General features: G+C 45.5%; 1 protein-coding gene across 1 annotated transcript in view; it reads right to left on the minus strand.

The window, feature by feature from the left end:
- Positions 1-1,538: 1,538 nt before the first annotated feature.
- LOC115133920 (netrin-4-like) overlaps positions 1,539-15,170 on the minus strand; it is a 35,655-nt gene continuing 22,023 nt past the window's right edge. Inside the window, exons 8-11 of the mRNA XM_029667352.2 lie at positions 11,291-11,409; positions 11,051-11,119; positions 3,495-3,668; positions 1,539-2,655 (exon numbers count right to left, since the gene is read on the minus strand). Coding sequence (XP_029523212.2) covers positions 2,435-2,655; positions 3,495-3,668; positions 11,051-11,119; positions 11,291-11,409 — 583 coding nt within the window. The 3' untranslated portion in view covers positions 1,539-2,434. The remainder of the gene's footprint in view (positions 2,656-3,494; positions 3,669-11,050; positions 11,120-11,290; positions 11,410-15,170) is intronic.

Here is a 15,170-nt window from a genome sequence, read left to right on the forward strand (position 1 = left end):
GTGGGCTGTCATTGGGAGTACCATAGGGTGGTGGGCTGTCATTGGGAGTACCATAGGGTGTTGTCTGGGGTGGGCTGTCATTGGGAGTACCATAGGGTGGTGGGCTGTCATTGGGAGTACCATAGGGTGGTGGGCTGTCATTGGGAGTACCATAGGGTGGTGGGCTGTCATTGGGAGTACCATAGGGTGGTGGGCTGTCATTGGGAGTACCATAGGGTGTTGTCTGGGGTGGGCTGTCATTGGGAGTACCATAGGGTGTTGTCTGGGGTGGGCTGTCATTGGGAGTACCATAGGGTGTTGTCTGGGGTGGGCTGTCATTGGGAGTACCATAGGGTGGTGCACAGTGTTGTCTGGGGTGGGCTGTCATTAGGAGTAGCATAGGGTGGTGCACTGTGTTGTCTGGGGTGGGCTGTCATTAGGAGTACCATAGGGTGGTGCACTGTGTTATCTGGGGTGGGCTGTCATTAGGAGTACCATAGGGTGGTGCACTGTGTTGTCTGGGGTGGGCTGTCATTAGGAGTATCATAGGGTGGTGCACAGTGTTGTCTGGGGTGGGCTGTCATTGGGAGTACCATAGGGTGGTGCACAGGGTGGGCTGTCATTGGGAGTACCATAGGGTGGTGCACAGTGTTGTCTGGGGTGGGCTGTCATTGGGAGTACCATAGGGTGGTGCACAGTGTTGTCTGGGGTGGGCTGTCATTGGGAGTACCATAGGGTGGTGCACAGTCTTGTCTGGGGTGGGCTGTCATTGGGAGTACCATAGGGTGGTGGGATGTCATTGGGAGTACCATAGGGTGGTGGGATGTCATTGGGAGTACCATAGGGTGGTGGGCTGTCATTAGGAGTACCATAGGGTGGTGCACTGTGTTATCTGGGGTGGGCTGTCATTGGGAGTACCATAGGGTGGTGCACAGTGTTGTCTGGGATGGGCTGTCATTGGGAGTACCATAGGGTGTTGTCTGGGGTGGGCTGTCATTGTAAATAAGAATTGTTTTTTAACTGACTTGCCCATTTAAATAAATAAAAGTAAACTCAGTTCACCATTCTAAATCTGAGTACACGGACATCTCCTGACTTTGTCACATGATCTGTAGGATTAATTCCTGGAGAACCATGTGATTAGATCACACTTATGCCCAATAAAATGAAATAGAGTCCTATTTCCCCCTTATATGGGGTTACCCATCTGTTTAAGGTGTTCAGAGGTTTTACCACCACATCCCTGAGTGCAATAGAAGTGAGGACACCAAACCATGTGAGTAAGTAGACAACATCATCGTGTCATGTTTTGACATAAACCTGACAAAGAGTCATTGAAATCAGACTGAGAGTGAGGGAAGACGTGAAGTCAGTTCAATTCTAACTGAGAGCGTCTTCAGTGCTTTAGTCCCAGAGGGGTCCAGACAGACTTTCTGTTCTCTCTCTACTCTTCTTCCACTCCAGGAGATACTACTTGTTAAGGCCTGCTCCGTCCCTTCGAGCCAAGGACAGCGAGTTTGTGGACACACACACACACACACACACACACACACACACGATGATGCTTCTGCAGGTTTACTGCCAATAACTCCAGGAACTGAGGATACAAACATCAGGACTCCAAACATAAAACCTTGGATAGATCAGAAGGCTAATCATAGAAGATAGAGATCTCTGTCATTTGATAGACAGTATGATAAAACATTCATTAATAATATCCTTTTGGTTCTATATTTGTCTTGGTTTCAACTATAGTCTGAGACAAATCTAAAGTGGATTTAAACACCAGCCCATTGGCTCTTATGTCTTTGGGACTGGAACATCCAAGATCAGAATGAGAAGTCAGATCAATCAATCAATCAATCTTCCTCAGACAGTAAACCTTCACTCAGGATATCTGGTCTTCCCTTTGGAAACGTATCTTCCTCTTCCTGTAGAAAAGGAGACGAGAGTCTGTACTCTGTCTCTGTGCAGCTGCCTGTCATCATATTATATAATCCAATATATACCACTAAGCAGACTCACGCGTTTAACCAAAGTGACGTGCAATACAGTGAGTGCATACATTTTTTTGCATATGTTTTTGTTTATGATCCCTGCAGGAATTGAATCCACAACCTCAGTGTTGCCAGCGCCATGCTCTTTCCAACTGAGCCACACAGTGCCATTCAGCACAGAACACTATCCATCATGGTCCTGCCGTGGAGGTCATCGTTTCAGAAATGTGTTCCGTGGGTCTGTGGATGAAACAGGCAAATGAGGCCCTGAATGGCAAAAGAGTTCTGCTTTCCCCATATTGCCCAAGCTGTGGCTGTATCCCCATGTCCAGCCCACATTCGTCCAAAAATACACTCTCACACGTCTTTATATTCGGCTCATCGTCCTTCTCATGCAATCCACCAAAACATGGATAACTTTTAACTCTCCATCCCTCTCTTCATCTTGTTCCATGGCTCTAGTTTTTCTTCTGCAGACTAAAGACGTTTGCATTCTGCAGTCTCTCTGCTGCAGTCTTCCTTGAAGAGGAAGAGGAGGAGGAGGAGCTACAGTGTTTGTTGAGGAGGTGCAGGAGCTTGCGTCCCAGGCTGGGCCTCCAGGGTTTGACCAGGCTCTTGGTGTTCACCAGCAGACGACCCGTCCTCCGGTCCTCGTGGCCCCCCACCAGATACTCTGATCCTGGGGGAGTAGAATAGAGAGAGCAGGGTCAATTCCAGTTTATATTCAGTCCATTTACTTTTAATGGACACTGATAGAGTGGGGTATTAGCCAGGCTTTAAATACTGTTAAAAAAAATATAGAACGCTATAGTGAAACAGATATAGGTTGCAGTGAGGTATCTAATGTACAAGTGTCTAGTGTGAGGCCTATTTACCCATATATGGAGGTACCCATCTGCTTAAGGTAGTGTGAGGCCTATTTACCCATATATGGAGTCACCCATCTGCTTAAGGTAGCGTGAGGCCTATTTACCCATATATGGGCGACCCATCTGCTTAAGGTAGCGTGAGGCCTATTTACCCATATATGGAGTCACCCATCTGCTTAAGGTAGCGTGAGGCCTATTTACCCATATATGGAGGTACCCATCTGCTTAAGGTAGCGTGAGGCCTATTTACCCATATATGGAGGTACCCATCTGCTTAAGGTAGCGTGAGGCCTATTTACCCATATATGGAGTCACCCATCTGCTTAAGGTAGTGTGAGGCCTATTTACCCATATATGGAGTCACCCATCTGCTTAAGGTAGTGTGAGGCCTATTTACCCATATATGGAGTCACCCATCTGCTTAAGGTAGTGTGAGGCCTATTTACCCATATATGGGGTTACCCATCCATCTGCTTAAGGTAGTGTGAAGCCTATTTACCCATATATGGAGTTACCCATCTGCTTAAGGTGTTCAGAGTTTTCATACCTACCTACAAGGCAGGTATGCATCCAGAGACGTCAGAGAAAATAACTATTGGGGCAAGAAGCAGTCGAGGTCCAGTTGCCTGGCCAAACCGTAAGAGCTCACCTGGGTTAAGGAGGGGGCAGGTGCACCCTCGGGTGGTCCAGGATTCTGGGTAGAGGGTGATGTGACCTTTCTTGATGTTCACCTGGCTGCCGTGGTACAGGACCTTCTTTACCTTAACCTCCACCTCAGCATGGGAGCCCTGATCACGGGCCGCAATGATCCTCACCATCAGCACTGTGAACACACACACACACACACACACACACACACACACATCTGATCAATCAATCTCAATACTGTTGGCGTCAACCCCTTTTCAATTCTGCTGGCACCATCTACTACTGAAACATGCAGTGAGTTAGCATTTCCTGTTAGCATTTCCTGTTAGCATTTCCTCTTCAATTCTGTCTTATTATCAATTTTTTTTGTAAGATTTAATTTGATATTTTACGAACAATACAAAACATACACATACGAACGACAAAGTCATAGAAACATCAACTACATCAACCCTGCCCAGACCCACTAGCACACACTGTCATCTCCAGCGTCCACATCATTTTCCGCCACAAACTACAACACTTTGTATTTAAATAATACATCGTTAAGATTTTTCCATTGTGTTAACGATGGAGGATTGATTGATTTCCAAGTTTTTAGTATTTACGTTTTTTTCCCCCCCCAGATGATTGACAAGAGAATCGTCCAACCAATTGGGTCTCTCACTACACCCGGTTATAAGTACATTTATATTGTAATACTTCTGACAACTGACTCTCTAGCTCCACCCATAACTTTTGGACATTCTAGCATTCCCGGAAGGTATGAATTATTGAGTCATTGTTAGTTTTACACATGACTCTGCTGTTGTGCTGTAGAATTTGTGAATTTTGTCTCTTGGTATAGTCAATTCTATACATTAGTTTATACTGGATTAAGCCTACATTTTTGTTAACTGTCATTTTGTTAGATATGCTCCAACTTTCCTTCCGTCTTGAGTCAACATCAGTTCTTTTTAAGTCTTGGTTCTAATTGTTTATTTTAATTTTTCTAAGAGATTGTCAGTTGGATAGACTCTCTGCAAGGTGTTGTATAGCTTAGCTATCACAAGGTGTTGTATATCTTAGCTATCACAAGGTGTTGTGTTGTATATCTTACCTATCACAAGGTGTTGTATATCTTACCTATCACAAGGTGTTGTATATCTTACCTATCACAAGGTGTTGTATATCTTACCTGTCACAAGGTGTTGTATATCTTACCTATCACAAGGTGTTGTATATCTTACCTATCACAAGGTGTTGTATATCTTACCTATCACAAGGTGTTGTATATCTTACCTATCACAAGGTGTTGTATATCTTACCTATCACAAGGTGTTGTATATCTTACCTATCACAAGGTGTTGTATATCTTACCTATCACAAGGTGTTGTGTTGTATATCTTACCTATCACAAGGTGTTGTGTTGTATATCTTACCTATCACAAGGTGTTGTATATCTTACCTATCACAAGGTGTTGTATATCTTACCTATCACAAGGTGTTGTATATCTTACCTATCACAAGGTGTTGTATATCTTACCTATCACAAGGTGTTGTATATCTTACCTATCACAAGGTGTTGTATATCTTACCTATCACAAGGTGTTGTATATCTTACCTATCACAAGGTGTTGTATATCTTACCTGTCACAAGGTGTTGTATATCTTACCTATCACATGGTGTTGTATATCTTACCTATCACAAGGTGTTGTGTTGTATATCTTACCTATCACAAGGTGTTGTATATCTTACCTGTCACAAGGTGTTGTATATCTTACCTGTCACAAGGTGTTGTATATCTTACCTATCACAAGGTGTTGTATATCTTACCTATCACAAGGTGTTGTATATCTTACCTATCACAAGGTGTTGTATATCTTACCTATCACAAGGTGTTGTATATCTTACCTGTCACAAGGTGTTGTATATCTTACCTATCACAAGGTGTTGTATATCTTACCTATCACAAGGTGTTGTATATCTTACCTATCACAAGGTGTTGTATATCTTACCTATCACAAGGTGTTGTATATCTTACCTGTCACAAGGTGTTGTATATCTTACCTATCACAAGGTGTTGTATATCTTACCTATCACAAGGTGTTGTATATCTTACCTGTCACAAGGTGTTGTATATCTTACCTATCACAAGGTGTTGTATATCTTACCTATCACAAGGTGTTGTATATCTTACCTGTCACAAGGTGTTGTATATCTTACCTATCACAAGGTGTTGTATATCTTACCTATCACAAGGTGTTGTATATCTTACCTATCACAAGGTGTTGTATATCTTACCTATCACATGGATATCATTTTCTGACTCAAATAAGATTCTCTTAAGGTTTCTCTGATGTCCAAAAGACTTCAAATATAAATGTTGTGATATGTAACTTTTTCTACATTGGTCAGTCCAAAATGATTTTTAAATAATTCTGTCATGGAAATAAATGTATTTCCTGTTACCAAGTCAATTACGGTTTCTATGCCTTTAGTTTTCCATGAGGACTATTTTATCAGTGAATTCTGAAAAGCTATCTAAGGATTGTTTCATAAGGTTGTGCTTTATGAAGTGATATTGGTTGTTTTAGAATATGTTGAATTTTCTTAACGATGAAGTTGTTAATGTTTTTAGCTTTCTTTGTTCTTTGAAAACAGACACAAAATGATTCTGGGGATGAGCATGCACATCTTCAATATGTACCCATTGTTCCTCTTTAGTGCATTTAACTATCTGTCTGTAGTAAAAGCCTTGGGTGGCGAGTTGATCCAATTCCACGTCTGGATGATTTAAACCAACCATAGACTTAGGAAGATGTAAAACGTTCCTTTTTATTATATATTATATTTTATTTGGCCAAATAAAGTCTGTTGTGACCAAGTATACTTTTTTAAAGAATGTCTCTGGTGGGGTAATTGGTATTACCTAGAAAAAATATTCAAAAACTTTAGCAAACTTTAGCCATTCCAAACATTTATTCTCCCTGTAAGACTATTCAATTGAATTAGATCTGCTTTCATATTGTTGAGTAATGAAATAAAGTTATATCTATTATATATATATATATATATATTATCTTTATATATTTGTTGTTTGTTGTCACTTATTAAGCATCCTAAATATTTCATATTTTTTATGGTCCACTTAAAGGATTGTTGTAAATGGTGATTTTTTTTTTTTGCCCTCAATTGTGCATCTATAAACGCTGTTGTGGGGTGAACAGGCCGTGGCTGTTGCGCCTTTTTCACCACACTGTCTCTGTAGGGGGACAATATCGGATTGTCTGTGATGTGTACGCCGAGGGAACTTGAAGCGGTCCCGTTGATGTGTTTCCTGAAGTCCATGATCAGCTCCTTCATTTTGTTGACGTTGAGGGAGAAATTATTTCTCCCTCATCTCCTCCCTGTAGGCTGTCTCATCATTGTTGGTAATCAGGCTTACTACTGTTGTGTCGTCTGCAAACTAGATAATAGAGTTGGAGGAGTGCGTGGCCACGCAGTCATGGGTGAACAGGGAGTACAGGAGGGGGCTGAGCACGCACCCTTGTGGGGCCCCTGTGTTGAGGATCAGCAAATTGGAGGTGTTGTTTCCTACCTTCACCACCTGGGGGTGGCCCGTCAGGAAGTCCAGGACCCAGTTGCACAGGACGGGGGTCAGACCCAGTGCCCCGAGCTTAATGATTGAATATGTCGGTAAACACTCCAGCCAGCTGGTCTCCGCATGCTCTGAGGATGCAGCTAGGGAGGCCATCTGGGCCAGCAGCCTTGCGAGGGTTAACACACTTAAATGTCTTACGTCGGCCACAGAGAACAATAGCCCACAGTCCTTGGGAGTTGGCCGCGTCGGAGGCAGTGTGTTATTCTTAAAACGGCTGGTTTTCCTTTTCCGTGATCGTCTGTAGACCCTGCCACATATGTCTTGTGTCTGAGACGTTGAATTGCAACTCCACTTTTTCTCTGTACTGACATTTTGCCTGTTTCATTGCCTTACGGATGGAATATCTACACTGTTTGTATTCAACCATGTTCCCAGTCACCTTGCAACGGTTAAATGAGGTGGTTCTCGCTTTTAGTTTTGCATGAATGCTACCATCCACCCACGGTTTCTGGTTTGGGTAGATTTTAATAGTCACAGTGGGAACATCCCGTATACATTTCCTGATGACATCGTGTCCGTGTAAACATCAATGTTATTCTCAGAGGCTACCCGGGTACATATCCCAGTCCGCGTGATCTAAACAATCTTGAAGCATGCATTCCGATTGGTCAGACCAGCGTTGAATAGACCTTAGCACGGGTACTTCCTGTATGAGTTTCTGCCTATAGGAAGGGAGGAGAAAAATGGAGTCGTGATCTGATTTGCCGAAGGGCGGGGGAGGGCCTTGTAGGCATCCCGGAAGGGGGAGTAGCAATGGTCGAGCATTTTAGCAGCGTTGGTACTAGAGTCAATGTGTTGATAGTACTTCGGTAGCATTTTCCTCATATTTGCTTTGTTAACTTCATGACGCACCCTTCCCGTTAGCGGGATCATTTTCGTCAACATCCACTGAATTGCAGCGCACCAAATTCAACTTAAATTACAAAAAATATTTAATTTTCATGAAATCACAAGTGCAATATAGCAAAACATAGCTTAGCTTGTTGTTAATCCACCTGGCGTGTCAGATTTCACAAAAGCTTTTCGGCGAAAGCATACCAAGCGTTTATGTAAGGACATCTGATTAAGTCTATACAGTTCTTGTTCTGAGAAGTGAAGACAACTGTGAGAAATTGCCAAGAAACTACTCCCTTACACGGAACCCAAACCGGCTGCGCCCATCGTGCGCTATCGTGCATACATTTATTTTGTCCCCCTACACCAAACACGATCACGACACACAGGTTAAAATATCAAAACAAACTCTGAACCAATTATATTAATTTGTGGACAGGTCAAAAATCATTAAACATGTATGGCAATGTAGCTAGTTAGCTTGCACTTGCTAGATAATTTTTCCTATTTAGATAGCTTGCTGTTGCTAGCTAATTTGTCCTGGGATATAAACATTGAGTTGTTATTTTACCTGAAATGCACAAGGTCCTTTACTCAGACAATTAATCCACACATAAAACAGTCAACCGAATCGTTTCTAGTCATCTCTCCTCCTTTCAGGCTTTTTCATCTTTGAACTTATATGGTGATTGGCATCTACACTTTCATAGTATTACCACACAACCTGCAAAACAGCTTCTTTCCATGCTCGTTGACGCTCGTTGACGCTCGTTGGCGTCTGTGAGCAGTGTGGGTGCAATAATTGAATAACATGGATTTCTAAATGTATTTTGCAATGCTCGCGCACGCAACGTGTCTGGTCTGGTCAGCATGTTAGGAAACCACGCAAAGAATAGAAAGAGGAGTGGGAGATCCCGGTGCACAACTGAGCAAGAGGACAAGTACATTAGAGTGTCTAGTTTGAGAAACAGACGCCTCACAAGTCCTCAACTAGCAGCTTCATTAAATAGTACCCACAAAACACCAGTCTCAATGTCAACAGTGAAGAGGCAACTCCGGGATGCTGGCCTTCTAGGCAGAGTTGCAAAGAAAACACCATATCTCAGACTGGCCAATAAAAAGAAAAGAACACAGACACTGGACAGAGGAAGATTGGAAGAAAGTGTTATGGACAGACAAATCTAAATTTGAGGTGTTCGGATCACATAGAAGAACATTCGTGAGACACAGAAAAAATGAAAAGATGCTGAGGGAGTGCTTGATGCCATCTGTCAAGCATGGTGGAGGCAACGTGATGGTCTGGGGGTGCTTTGGTGGTGGTAAAGTTGGGTGATTTGTACAGGGTAAAAGGGATCTTGAAGAAGGAAGGCTATCACTCCATTTTGCAGCTCCATGCCATACCCTGTGGACGGTGCTTAATTGGAGCTAATTTCCTCCTAGAACAGGACAATGACCCAAAGCAAAGCTCCAAACGATGCAATAACTATTTAGGGAAGAAGCAGTCAGCTGATATTCTGTCTATAATGGAGTGGCCAGCACAGTCACCGGATCTCAACCCTATTGAGCTGTTGTGGGAGCAGTTTGACCGTATGGTAGAAGTGCCCATCAAGCCAATCCAACTTGTGGGAGGTGCTTCGGGAAGCATGGGGTGAAATCTCTTCAGATTACTAGAATACTTGAATGCCAAAGGTCTACAAGGCTGTAATTGCTGCAAATGGAGGATTCTTTGACGAAAGCAAAGTTTTATTAAAAATCATTATTATAACCTTGTCAACATCTTGACTATATTTCCTATCCATTTTGCAACTAATTTCATGTATGTTGTCATGGAAAACAAGGACATTTCTAAGAGATCCCAAACTTTTGAACAGTAGTGTACACGGCTGTGACTATAACTGAAGAGAATTCTCTTGGAAGGTAATACGGTCAGCATTTGATTGTGAGGTATTCTACGTTGGGTGAACAAAAGGACTTGAGTTTCTGTATGTTATCACAATCACACCCTGAGTGGTGAATCATGAAACATACCACCGCCCTTCCTCTTCCTGGAGAGTTCTTTATTCCTGTCTGTGCGATGTACAGAGAACCCAGCTGGCTGTATGGATGGGGACAGTAGATCAGGAGAGAGCCATTATTCCACGAAACAGAGTATGTTACAGTCCCTGATGTCTCTCTGGAAGGAGATCCTCGCCCTGAGCTTGTCCACTTTATTGTCCAGAGACTGAACATTAGCAATTAATATACTAGGAAGCCGTGGATGGCGTGCACGCCTCCTGAGCCGGACTACAAGTACACTCCAAATACCTGTCTCCGCCGGTGGCGTCTTGGAGCAGCTTCTGGGATAAGTTCAATTGCCCTGGGGGGTATGAACACAGGATCCAATTCGGGAAAGTCGTGTTCCTGGTTCGTAATGCCGCCGCTCTGATATCAAAATGTTCTTTCCGGCTGTATGTAATAACACAAAAAACATTCTGGGCTAATAATGTAAGAAATAACACCCCAAAAAACAAAATACTGCAAAGTTGCTTAAGAGTTAGAAGCAAAGCTGCCATGTCTGTCACCGCCATCTTGCCAGTAGATCATTGGAAAATAACTATAATTGATATTCATGTTTACCAACACTGATACCTTTTACGTTTGGGTCCTGTCTAATTCTTTCTGCAAGCGGTTCAATTGCCACTACAAACAGGAGGGGGGGGATTTCCTTTTCAATTCTGCTGGCATCGTTCACTACAGTCTGGTCCCAGATTTGTTTGTGCTTTATAGCCAACTTCTATGGTCGTTGTTATGCATATCAGGCCCGTGGGAGTTGGCTAACATTGGAGTGGTTAACCTCAAACATCTCCTTTTGATCTACAACCAACTCTGCTTTATGTTCTCCTATTGATTAAGTCTTTTCATATCTTGTAAAGTTCTCAGACAAAAAAAAAAGAGCACAACACCAGGTGGATCCACAGGAGACAAGTTAAGACATTTGGCTTTTTAGCGTGCATGGACAATGCTAAGATGAATATTATTGTTTTTCCCAGGAACTTTTCCCACGCGTATCTTTCTTAATATTACTGTATGTCCCACCTACCGTAGTCATACTCGTTGGCACAGAAGAGTTTGGGGCTGCCTATAGGCACCACCTTACACTGACATTTCTCTGGAAAGACAGGGAAAACAATAACATGTACTGTAGATTACGCTTATACATTATATATCCGTGTGTGTGTATAGATGTGTGTGTGTGTGTGTATAGATAGTGTGTCTGCTTTCTTGCATGTGTGCGTGCCTACATGCGTGCCCATGCTTTTGTGTATAACCCATGACTCACCAGAGTGGTGCAGTGCAGAGAACAGCTCCTCCACCCTAAACAGTGTTGCTAGCTCACTACTGCTAGGTCCTCTGTGTATGTGGCTGTCACCTCCTGTATAGTACACGTCCAGATCTGAGCTGGAACACAACACAACACATCACATCACAAAACACCACAGAGGAAACTCTGGTCAAACATAGCACTGCCTGCTAGCCATACAATCCATGAATACACCTCTACATACTTACTTTGCATTAAGATAAAGACTACTCCATTAATAAGTCATCCCCAGGTTCAATTGCTACCGCAGAGAGAGCCGTCTGGATAGAGGAGACTACACCACAGAGGGAGGAGACTACACCACAGAGAGAGACGTCTGGGTAGAGGAGACTACACCACAGAGAGAGACGTCTGTCCCAGATTTGTTTGTGCTTTATAGACTACACTTCTAGAGGAGAGTGGTTAACCTCAAACACCACAGAGAGAGGAGACTAATAAGTTCTCAGACCACAGAGAGAAACGCCTGGGTAGAGTAGACTACACCACAGAGAGAGGAGACTACACCACAGAGAGAGCCATCTGGGTAGAGGAGACTACACCACAGAGAGAGCCGTCTGGGTAGAGGAGACTACACCACAGAGAGAGACGTCGGGGTAGAGGAGACTACACCACAGAGAGAGGAGACGACACCACTGAGAGAGCCGTCGGGGTAGAGGAGACGACACCAAAGAGAGGAGACTACACCACAGAGAGAGCTGTCTGGGTAGAGACTACACCACAGAGAGAGGAGACTACACCACAGAGAGTCGCCTGGGTAGAGACTACAACACAGAGAGAGCCAGCCGCCTGTGTAGAAACTCCACCACAGAGAGAATCGCCTGGGTAGAGGAGACTACACCACAGAGAGAGACGTCTGGGTAGAGGAGACTACACCACAGAGAGAGACGTCTGGGTAGAGACTACACCACAGAGAGAGCCGTCTGGGTAGAGACTACACCACAGAGAGAGCCGTCTGGGTAGAGGAGACTACACCACAGAGAGAGTCGTCTGGATAGAGGAGACTACACCACAGAGAGAGCCGTCTGGATAGAGGAGACTACACCACAGAGAGAGCCGTCTGGGTAGAGGAGACTACACCACAGAGAGAGACATCTGGGTAGAGGAGACTACACCACAGAGAGAGACGTCTGGGTAGAGGAGACTACACCACAGAGAGAGGAGACTACACCACAGAGGGAGGAGACTACACCACAGAGAGAGCCGTCTGGGTAGAGGAGACTACACCACAGAGAGAGCCGTCTGGGTAGAGGAGACTACACCACAGAGAGAGCCGTCTGGGTAGAGGAGACTACACCACAGAGAGAGACGTCGGGGTAGAGGAGACTACACCACAGAGAGAGGAGACGACACCACAGAGAGAGACGTCGGGGTAGAGGAGACTACACCACAGAGAGAGGAGACGACACCACTGAGAGAGCCGTCGGGGTAGAGGAGACGACACCACTGAGAGAGGAGACTACACCACAGAGAGAGCTGTCTGGGTAGAGACTACACCACAGAGAGAGGAGACTACACCACAGAGAGTCACCTGGGTAGAGACTACAACACAGAGAGAGCCGCCTGTGTAGAAACTCCACCAGAGAGAGAATCGCCTGGGTAGAGGAGACTACACCACATAGAGAGACGTCTGGGTAGAGGAGATTACACCACAGAGAGAGACGTCTGGGTAGAGGAGACTATACCACAGAGGGAGGAGACTACACCACAGAAAGAGCCGTCTGGGTAGAGACTACACCACAGAGAGAGACGTCTGCGTAGAGGAGACTACACCACAGAGAGAGGCGTCGTGGTAGAGGAGACTACACCACAGAGAGAGCCGTCTGGGTAGAGGAGACTACACCACAGAGAGAGCCGTCTGGGTAGAGGAGACTACACCACAGAGAGAGGAGAATACACCACAGAGAGACGTCTGGGTAGAGACTACACCACAGAGAGACGTCTGGGTAGAGGAGACTACACCACAGAGAGAGACGTCTGGGTAGAGGAGACTACACCACAGAGAGAGACGTCTGGGTAGAGGAGACTACACCACAGAGAGAGACGTCTGGGTAGAGGAGACTACACCACAGAGAGAGACGTCTGGGTAGAGGAGACTACACCACAGAGAGAGACGTCTGGGTAGAGGAGACTACACCACAGAGAGAGACGTCTGGGTAGAGGAGACTACACCACAGAGAGAGACGTCTGGGTAGAGGAGACTACACCACAGAGAGAGACGTCTGGGTAGAGGAGACTACACCACAGAAAGAGACGTCTGGGTAGAGGAGACTACACCACAGAAAGAGACGTCTGGGTAGAGGAGACTACACCACAGAGAGAGACGTCTGGGTAGAGGAGACTACACCACAGAGAGAGACGTCTGGGTAGAGGAGACTACACCACAGAAAGAGACGTCTGGGTAGAGGAGACTACACCACAGAGAGAGGAGAATACACCACAGAGAGACGTCTGGGTAGAGGAGACTACACCACAGAGGGAGGAGACTACACCACAGAAAGAGACGTCTGGGTAGAGGAGACTACACCACAGAGGGAGGAGACTACACCACAGAAAGAGACGTCTGGGTAGAGACTACACCACAGAGAGAGACGTCTGGGTAGAGGAGACTACACCACATAGAGAGACGTCTGGGTAGAGGAGACTACACCACAGAGAGACGTCTGGGTAGAGGAGACTACACCACAGAGAGACGTCTGGGTAGAGACTACACCACAGAGAGAGCCGTCTGGGTAGAGGAGACTACACCACAGAAAGAGACGTCTGGGTAGAGGAGACTACACCACAGAGAGAGGAGACTACACCACAGAGAGAGACGTCTGGGTAGAGACTACACCACAGAGAGAGCCGTCTGGGTAGAGGAGACTACACCACAGAAAGAGACGTCTGGGTAGAGGAGACTACACCACAGAGAGAGGAGACTACACCACAGAGAGAGGAGACTACACCACAGAGAGAGACGTCTGGGTAGAGGAGACTACACCACAGAGAGAGACGTCTGGGTAGAGGAGACTACACCACAGAGAGAGGAGACTACACCACAGAGAGAGACGTCTGGGTAGAGGAGACTACACCACAGAGAGAGGAGACTACACCACAGAGGGAGGAGACTACACCACAGAGAGAGACGTCTGGGTAGAGGAGACTACACCACAGAGAGAGACGTCGGGGTAGAGGAGACTACACCACAGAGAGAGACGTCTGGGTAGAGACTACACCACAGAGAGACGTCTGGGTAGAGGAGACTACATCACAGAGAGAGACGTCGGGGTAGAGGAGACTACACCACAGAGAGAGACGTCTGGGTAGAGACTACACCACAGAGAGATGTCTGGGTAGAGGAGACTACACCACAGAGGGAGGAGACTACACCACAGAGAGAGACGTCTGGGTAGAGGAGACTACACCACAGAGAGAGACGTCTGGGTAGAGACTACACCACAGAGAGACGTCTGGGTAGAGGAGACTACACCACAGAGGGAGGAGACTACACCACAGAGAGAGACGTCGGGGTAGAGGAGACTACACCACAGAGAGAGACGTCTGGGTAGAGACTACACCACAGAGAGACGTCTGGGTAGAGGAGACTACACCACAGAGAGAGACGTCTGGGTAGAGGAGACTACACCACAGAGAGAGCCGTCTGGGTAGAGGAGACTACACCACAGAGGGAGGAGACTACACCACAGAGAGAGACGTCTGGGTAGAGGAGACTACACCACAGAGGGAGGAGACTACACCACAGAGAGAGACGTCTGGGTAGAGGAGACTACACCACAGAGAGAGACGTCTGGGTAGAGGAGACTACACCACAGAGAGAGACGTCTGGGTAGAGGAGACT

The sequence above is a fragment of the Oncorhynchus nerka genome, linkage group LG9a, assembly GCF_034236695.1.
Source record: "Oncorhynchus nerka isolate Pitt River linkage group LG9a, Oner_Uvic_2.0, whole genome shotgun sequence".
Lineage (NCBI taxonomy): Eukaryota > Metazoa > Chordata > Actinopteri > Salmoniformes > Salmonidae > Oncorhynchus > Oncorhynchus nerka.